At 42.3% G+C, this 9,439-nt stretch overlaps 1 protein-coding gene across 1 annotated transcript in view; it reads left to right on the top strand.

The window, feature by feature from the left end:
* Positions 1 to 8,306, top strand: part of LOC109915751 (collagen alpha-1(XXVI) chain-like) — a 42,728-nt gene extending 34,422 nt beyond the window's left edge. Inside the window, exons 9-12 of the mRNA XM_048612401.1 lie at positions 1,016 to 1,060; positions 5,115 to 5,159; positions 6,110 to 6,194; positions 8,176 to 8,306. Coding sequence (XP_048468358.1) covers positions 1,016 to 1,060; positions 5,115 to 5,159; positions 6,110 to 6,194; positions 8,176 to 8,306 — 306 coding nt within the window. The remainder of the gene's footprint in view (positions 1 to 1,015; positions 1,061 to 5,114; positions 5,160 to 6,109; positions 6,195 to 8,175) is intronic.
* The last annotated feature ends 1,133 nt before the right edge of the window (positions 8,307 to 9,439 follow it).

Genomic DNA, 9,439 nt, shown 5'->3' on the forward strand with positions numbered 1-9,439 from the left:
CCTATGATGCTGCTTGGCCTGCTGTGTTCATCCAGCCCTGCACCTTGCTGTCTTAAAACATTAGGGAACAGATAGAGAAGTCAACAATACACATGTGTGACGGCCTAGTTGTATTGTTGCTTGACTAATAATACAGACTCTGGGAATCGTTCTGGTGACCTGGATTCAAATCCTGCCCTAGTAAATGGCAGAGTTTTCGTTCAATGGAACTACAGTGATCAATTGCAGAGAGCATCAAACTGCAATAATTAACTGCAATATTTAATCTCACCAAACTACAATAAATAATGGTGCTAAGCTGTAATGGCCAATTTGTTCCTGTTCTCCATCCTCTGGTTCCTTCTCCTCTATCAAGCATGAAACTTCATTCTCTTCTCCATATTCTACCACATGGTAGTTTCTCAGAATAATTTCACGTTAGGTGTTATGTTGCCAGGGTTGGAGGGTTTGACCAAAGGGAGAGGCTGAATAGATTGGGGCTATTTTCCTTAGAGCGTTGGAGGCTGAGTGGTGACCTTGTAGAGGTTTATAAAATCATGACGGGCATGGATAGGGTAAATAGACAAGATAACTTCCCCAAGATGGGGGTTTCAAAACTAGATGGCATAGGTTTAAGGTGAGAGGGGAAAGATTTAAAAGGGACCTAAGGTGTAACTTTTTCAAGCAGAAGGTGGTGCATGTATGGAATGAGCTGCCAAAGGAAATGGTGGAGGCTGGTACAATTACAGCATTTAAAAGGCATCTAGATGGGTATATGAATGGGAAGGGTTTAGAGGGATATGTGCTAAGTGCTGGCAAAATGGGACTAGATTTATTTAGGATATCTGGCATGGATGAGTGAGACCGAAGGGTCTGTTTCCATGCTGTATATCTCTATGACTAGGTAGTTATTGAACAAATCCAGCTTACTTTACAATGTTGAGAGGCCTTTGGAAAGGTGTGAGTTGCTGAATTCTTCCGTTGGCCTCTAAGGGTGGTTTTGCTTCACTAATCTATTATGCTGTTCTGTCTACAGGGCCAGCCAGGCTTGCGTGGTGAGAGTGGCTACAGAGGTTTACCAGTAAGTTCATCTCAAGTTATAATCACTAACCAATACAAGCAAGGTCTGGTACACTATTCCCCAGTTGTGGTCAGCAAAACCCAGCATCCAGAGATGAAGAAGAGGATTGAGCTGAGGATAGGTCCTTGGGGAACTCTGCAAGTATCAGTTCCTAACTGTGAAAAGGGGCCATTACAGCAGGTACTTGGGCTACAATCAGTGAGTGAAACCAAATAGGTGCAGTTGCCAGCGGCTAAATGATGGAGGAGAAACATTGGAGAAAGATACCATGGTAAACTATGTCAGAGACTGTAGAGTGAATGAGGAGAGGTAAAGCACCAGGCTACCAACTACCAATTCATCATTAATGACTTTAAACCGCGGTCTAACAATCAACGATCAGGTACCACAGCATCAGCCCAGGATTGGCACTGCACCATAGAACATAGAACAGTACAGGCCCTTCAACCCACGATGTTGTGCCGTGCCATTATCCTACTCAAAGATCAAAACTAACCTGCATACCCCTCATTTTATATCATCACCAGTGTAAGCTCATGATTTGATTTAGTTTGATTTGATTTATTGTTGTCACATGTACCTAAGTACAGTGAAAAATTTTGTTTTGTGAGCAGTACAGGCAGATCATAGCAAACAACGATATATAGATCGTAGGGTGTTTAGACAGAGCAAGGCACACAAAGTTTCTGTCTACTTAACACCTGTTAGCCTGAAAGGTAAACAAGGGAAAACTGATCCCATCAGCTTGAACCATGGAAGAGACTGAAATGTGAGGTTTAATAAACAATACATCTAACTAATTGACATTTCTGGGTTCACAATGAGAGTGTGAGCGTGTGTGTGTGTGGGACGGGTGGGTATGTATGTCAGATGCTAACTGGTCCTGCAGAAACATCTTACTGTTAATATTAACATGCAGAATGTTCTGTAGGCCTTGCTTTTACAGATGCCTTTTGTACATGCTCATTGTTTCAAGCCCTCTGCAAATCAGTTTAATTCACCGAAATCTATCTGGGACACTGTAAAGCTGTAAGCCAATAATAAATTGTCATGTCATCACAGTGAGGTCCTAGTGCCAGTACCTCCCACCTGTCGATAGTCGATAGGACAGTGAAACTATCTAAAGCTTTAAGCTTGATGTAATTGATTCTCATCTTTCATATATAATGGTGTATCACTCAGAAATCCTTTTGGGGACTTCAGTGAAGGCAGGATCCTAGTAGCTTCTTTGAGGTGAGACAATCCCAGACTTGGAAGCCAATTGCAGAGTGAGATATGGCTTCTCCCACTCACTGCCACAGAAGAGGCACAGCCACTTGCTGCTCAATCTTCTGTACTATCCACGGCTGATCAATTCCCTGACATTGCCAGCCCCTTGTTGGTCACCTCCCTCCCAACACTCCTTTAGAAAGACTTGCTTTCCTCAACTAGCTCCCATCCACCCAAAACCAATTCCTGGGCACTCCCACTACCTCCCCCTCCGTAGCAGTCTTTCACAAGCTAGCAATATCCATCAACCTTATATCAGTTGATCAGCCAGCTATAAACATTCAGTCCCATTCCTGTGGTATAAATAGATATACAAACTTAACAAATAGCAGAGGACTGGGCCATTCAACCCATCAAACCTGTTCCACCATTTAATATGATTGTGGGCATCATCTCCATTTCCCTATATCTCTCAATTCTCTGAGAGATTACAAATCTGTTGATCCCAACCTTGAATATATTCAGGCCTGGAGTATTCACATCTCCCTGAGATAGAGAATTCCAAAGCTTCACAACACTCTGAAGAAATTTCTCCTCCCCTCTATCCAAGATGAATGGCCCTTTACCCTGAGAATATTCATTTCCACCGACCCCGTTCTGGATTCCCTAGCCAACGGGAATGTGTCCTGTCAGCGTCTACACTGTCAAGACTCATGAGAGTCCTGTATGATTTGATTTGATTTATTATTGTCACATGTACCTAGGTACAGTGAAAAGTTTTGTTTTGTGTGCAGTACAGGCAGATCATACCTGTACAAAGTGCATAAGGCTAATAGAACAGAGTGAGGAATACAATGTTATGGGTGCACAGAGAGCGAGATCATTAAAATTTATGAGGTCTATTCAGAAATCTAACAACAACAGGGAAGAAGCTGTTCTTGAATCTGTTCATACATGTATGCAAACGTTCATATCTTCTGCCCGACAAAGAGGTGGAAGAGAGTATAACCGGAGTGGGAGGGGTCTTTGATTATGTTGGCTACATTCCCGAGGCAGCGAGAAGTACAGATGGAGTCAACGGATGGAAGGCTGGTTTGTGTGATAGACTGGGCTGTGTTCACAGCTCCCTATAGTTTCTCGCAGTTTTGGAAGTTGCTAAACCACACTGTCATGTAGCCAGGTGGAATGCTTTTTATAGTGCATTTACAAAAATTGGTAAGAGTCCTTGTGGATATGCTGAATGTCCTTAGCCTCCTTAGGAAGTAGAGACGTTGTGTGCTTTCTTGTATGTTATATGTTTCAATGAGATCACCTGATTCTTCTAAATCCCAGAAAATATTGGCTCAATTTATTTATCTTCTTATCACAGAATATCCTCTCATCCCAGGAATCAGTTTAGTGAACATCGCCTCTTGTGTTGGCAGGGTACCATCTGAAATAAGAATCTTGCCTACTAACAGTCTCGCAGTTTCTCAGCCCCCTTCTTCTCATAAAGGAGAAACTTTCCAATCAGATAGTCTAGCTGAAAGGATATTATGCAAAGAAAGCAAAATAAAAAGGTTTGTTTTAGACATTCTAGTAAACAGAAGGAGAGGTTTCTGTGAGGAGAAGTATGGAAGGCAGTGCAGAGGGAAATTTGGAATTCTGGAACAAACTCTCTGCTGGTTGGAGTCATATTTGGCACATAGGAAGATGGTTGTAGTTGTTGGAGGTCAGACATCTCAGTTCCAGGACATCTCTGCAGGAGTTCCTCAGGGTGGTGTCCCAGGCCCAACCATCTTCAGGGGCTTCATCAATGACCTTCCCTCTATCATAAGGTCAGAAGTGGGGATGTTCGCTGATGACTGCACAATGTTCAGCACTATTCATGACTGCTCAGATAGAGAAGCAGTCCATGTTAAAATGCAACAAGCTCTGGACAACATCCAGGCTTGGGCTAAAAAACTGGAAAGTAACATTTGCATCACACAAATGGCCTCCAACAAGAGAGAATCTAACAACTGCCCCTTGACATTACCAAGTGGTAATCACCATTACACATTGGCTACAAGAGCAGGTCAGAGGCTAGGAATACTGTGGCAAGTAACTCATCTCCTGACTCCCCAAAAGCCTGCCCACCATCTGCAAGGCACAAATCAGGAGTGTGATGGAATACTCCCCACTTGCCTGGATGGCTGCAGCTCCAACAACACTCAAGAAGCTTGACACCAACTAGGACAAAGCAGCCCGCTTGATTGTCATCACATCCACAAGCATTCATTCCCTCCACCACCGATGCTCAGTAGCAGCAGTGTTTACTATGTACAAGATGCACTGCAGAAATTCACCAAAGATCCTCAGACAGCACCTTCCAGACCCATGACCACTTCCATCTAAAGGGTAGCAGATACATGTGAACAATACCACCTGAAAGTTCTCCTCCAAGCCACTCACCATCCTGACTTGGAAATATATCACAGTTCCTCACTGTCACTGGGTCAAAATCCTGGAATTCCCTCCTTAATGACATTGTGGGTGATCCTATATCACATGGACTATAGTGGTTCAAGAAGGTAACTCACCATAACCTGCTCAAGGGCAATGAGAGACAGGCAATAAATGGGTAATGCCCACATCCTATCAATGAATTTTTTAAAATGAATTGCAAAAGGTGGGATTTATTCCCTGTACAGCCAATTTTACAGACAAGTCAGTGAATCAGGAGAAGGTAGCAGGAGGTTTCCTGTAAAAGCTCCTTTCTGTGTCTGAACTGGTCCTGATCTCTCTGGCTGTACTTGCTCGTGTGATTCAATGGTCATTAGATGGTCAAAGCATTGACTGATTAATGCCTCTCTTTGTTTATTAGGGTGAACCAGGACAGAAAGGAGAATGCTGTGACAAAGAATCAGAGGTGAGGCATTTCATCATTTTGATTCTTATTTGCTACTCATTCACGGGATGTTCTTTGTGGCTAGGCAGCATTTATTGCCCACCCTTAATTGCCCAAAGGGCTGTTAAGAGTTAAACACTTTGCTGTGCGTCTGGAGTCACATGAAGGCCAGACCAGGTAAGGATGGCAGATTTCTTTCCCTAAAGCATATTAATAAACCAGATGGGTTTTTACAACAATTGAATGGTTACATTGTCACCTTTTAATCCCAGATTTTTATACAATCCCAGGTCTCCAGAACATTAATCGGATGTTCTGGAGTATTAGTCCAGTGACATTATCACTACACCACTATCTCCCCCAACTAGGGAAAGGATTGGAACTCTGTTAAATTTACCCTCAGCAGTACCAGCAGAATGCACTGTGTTGCTGTGTGAGGTCTCCAAGTCAGTGTACAATAAACGGAGATGTTCATGATATCATCAATGTGTCAGGTGACCTAAGGTCTCATACCTATTGTAACCTCTTAACACAATATTATCCCAGATTCTAAGGGCAGATTCATATAGGGCTCTATGCAATGTGGAGTATGATGGGATTTATGACAAAAGTTTGCCAAAGCAAATCTCAATGCCGGGGCACCTTGCTGCAGGTTTTTCTGAGTGGCCAAGCGACTGGCACCTCCTAGTGGATAAACAATTTGTTTCAGCAAATTTAGCTAAAATACAAGAAGATAAAAATGCAAAATACATATGAAAATAATTCTAACAAGGATGTCAAAGGTAATGTACTCAGCTGAGGTGTAGACAGAGTAGGACACACACTGGTAAAAAGCTGCTAAGACAATAAGTACTGCATGCTCGTACACAAAACTAACATTACTGCTGGTGTCACAAAGGTGACAACTATCAGAAAGTTGAACCCACAGTCTATTCATACTTTCCTTCCCTCGCTATGTTTGTTTTGCACAGGGAGAAGCAGTTGAGCAGCTTCGGGAGGCTTTGAAGATAATAGCTGAACGAGTTTTAATTTTGGAACACATGATCAAAATCCACGGTGAGTAAACTGAAAGGCAAATAGTCAAAGGATCAATGTTCCAATCACACTGGATCCACTTAGATCCAGTGAAGGAGAATCAGTGATGTAGTTTGTCTACAGATTTCAATTTGTTGCTATGTATGGTGGAAAGAAAATGATTAATTCCACATTGAATTAAATTGAATTGGCCACATTCCCTAACCATTTTGCCACCCATCTTTAGCAGGTGAAACAAACCACTTTTTATTTTTATATCAAACCACTTTTTATTTAAAACAAATATCATGACTCACAACAAAGATATATCCCAGTGAGAAAATAATTTCAAGGAAAGGAATAAACCAACCACAGTTAACCAAGAAGGAAATGGATAGCAGGGACAGTAAGGACTGCAGATGCTGGAAGCTAGAGTCAATAAATATGGAGCTGGAAAAGCACAGTAGGTCAGACAGCATCCCAGGACCAGGATTTCGGCCCAAAGGGTTGACTTTCCTGCTCCTCGATGCTGTCTGAGCTGCTGTGCTTTTCCAGCTCCACATTTATTGGCTGAAGGTTAGGGCCAGTATCAGACTGAAACAGATAACATACTGTGTGGCAAAGATTAGTGGTAAACCAGAGGATTGGGAAAGGATTCACACATTAGGCAACTTTAATAAGATAAGAGCCCACGCTATTGGGATAGTTTTTAGCATGGATAGAGGATTGGCTAACAATAGAAGATGAAGTTGGGATAGGGAGGGACATTTTCAGGATAACAACTTGTAACTGGTGGAGTGGCAGAGGGGTCAGTGCTGGTGTCACAATTAATTACAATTTGTATTTATGACTTGGATGAGTAAACGGAATGTATTATTGCCAAGTTCGCAGATAACACAAAAATAGGTGGGAAGGCACGTAGTGAGGATGACGCAAAGAGTGTACAGAGGCATATAGACAGGTTAAACAAGTGAGCAGAACTTGGCAGATTGTTCAAAGACATGCAAGTTTAGGTGGATTGACCATGCTAAATTGTCTATAGTGTCCAGCGATGTGTAGGTTAGCCATGGGAAAAGTAAGGTTACAGGGAAAAGGGTAAGGGGATGGGCCTGGGTGGGATGCTCTTTGGAAGGTCAGTGTGGACTTGTTGGGCCAAATAGCCTGTTTCCACACTGTAGGGATTGTAGAGAATCTATGGATAATGTGGGAAAAAGTGAGTCTATGCACTTTGGCAGGAAGAACAGAGCAGCTGAATATTATTTAAATGGGGGAAAAAAAACTGTAGAAACATGCAGCACCAAGGGATTTGGGAGTCTCATCCATGAATCATAAAAACTAACATCCAAGCTCAGTGGGTAATAGGGAAGACAAATAGAAAGTTGATCTTTATTTCAAAGGAAATAAATTATAAAAATAGGGACGTCTTGCTAAAACTTTACAAGGCAATAGTCAGAACAGTTTTGGTTCCTTAACTAAGGAAAGATATACTGACCATGGAGGCAATCCAAAGAAGTTTCACTGATCCTGGGTTTGGGGAGATTTCCTGATGAGGAGAGGTCTTGTACTTGTACTCAGGTTTATGAGAATGAGAGGAGACTTTATTTGAAACATAAGATTCTTAGGGGCTTGAAAGGGTAGATACAGAGAGATTGATTTTCCCGTGGGAGAATATAGGACCAGAGGACATAATCTCAGAGTAAGGAGCCACCCATTTAAAATAGAGATGATGGAAAAGGTTTGCTCTCAGGTGATGGTGAATCTGGGTAATTCTTTGCTGCAGAGGACTGGGTCATTAAGTATATTCAAAGCTGAGACAGACAGATTTTTAATCAGTAAGGGAATCAAGGTTTATTGGGAAAAGACAGGAAAGTAGAGGGTTATCAGATCAATCATGATCTCATTGAATGGTGTCCTGGACTCAATGGTCTTAATAGTTTACTTCTGCTCCTTCATCTTATGGTCCCATTGTTGTATGGAAATGATTAGCCTTGTCTCAGAACTTAACTCACTGCCATTTTTCCAGATGGTTCTGCAGCACTGGAGTCTGGGTCGGGTTTTGAAACACTACCTCCAAATCTTAAGATCAAGAGGGAAGGACAGCTGCATCATACACTCTCCGCACTGCTGGCTGGCAAGGAACGCAAACACAAATAGAGGCAGCCAGCAATGGAAGGGAAGGCCTGGCAAACACAGGCTAGAGAAACCACAGCAAATGAAACTAATCAGATCATTAAAGGTGCAGCATTGGTTGGCCTAGACTGGCTTGACACCTCTCCCCCACCACATCCAGTTTGACACAACCCCTCCAATCCCAGTGACCCAGTTTGACACCCCAACCCTCCACCATCCCCCAGGGACCCACTTTGACAGATTTAAAGGAGGCAATGGCCTAGTGGCATTATCACCGAACTGTTAATCCAGAGACCCAGGTCATATTCTGGGGTCCGAGGTTTGAATCCTGCCATAGCAAATGGTGGATTTGAATTCAATTAAAAAAAAGTATGGAATTAAGAGTCCAATGATTACTGTGAATCCATTGTCAATTGTTGGAAAAACCCATTTGGTTCACTCATGTCCTTTAGGGAAGGAAACTGCCATTCTTACCTGGTCTGGCCTACATGTGACTCCAGATCCACAGCAATGTGGTTGACTCTTTTTAACTCCCCTCTGGGCAATAAGGTATGGGCAATAAATGCTGACCTAGCCAGTGACACCCTCATCTCGTGAATAAATGAAAAACATTGAATAAAAATTCCCCCACTCCACCCCCTCAGTTACCCAGTTTGACATTCTCAACCCCCTCCAAAGACCCAGTTTTTCATGGAATCATGAAAGTTAATACAGAGCAGATGCCAGAAATCTGCAACAAAAACAGGGAATGGTGTCAATTCCCAGTAGATGACCTATGGAGGGTGCAGAGAATATACATTTCATCAAACATTTCAATCTTAATCATCCCTGTGCATTAAAAAATCTGCTAACAGACTGTATTCTCTGATTTGCTACTTAGTCCTAACTTAACTCCTAACATCTTCTATCAAACAAAAGGTCTTCTAGAATCACAAACCTGTAAATAATCTGGTTTCAGGAAGAGGGTAAGAGTTGTAAGATGGCAGTAATGTTCTGTGGACAAATAATGCTGCAAGTTGGCAATCTTCAGTGCAACATCCCCTGTATTGAGGGCAAGTACCAATCATATCATTTTAACTTCCTTTAGTTTGTAATTAAACATATTTAGATGATGAGGCCGGACTGATGGTGATCAGAAAAACCCTGACCGTTATTTT

This window comes from Rhincodon typus, chromosome 26, assembly GCF_021869965.1.
Source record: "Rhincodon typus isolate 14 chromosome 26, sRhiTyp1.1, whole genome shotgun sequence".
Taxonomy (NCBI): Eukaryota; Metazoa; Chordata; class Chondrichthyes; order Orectolobiformes; family Rhincodontidae; genus Rhincodon; species Rhincodon typus.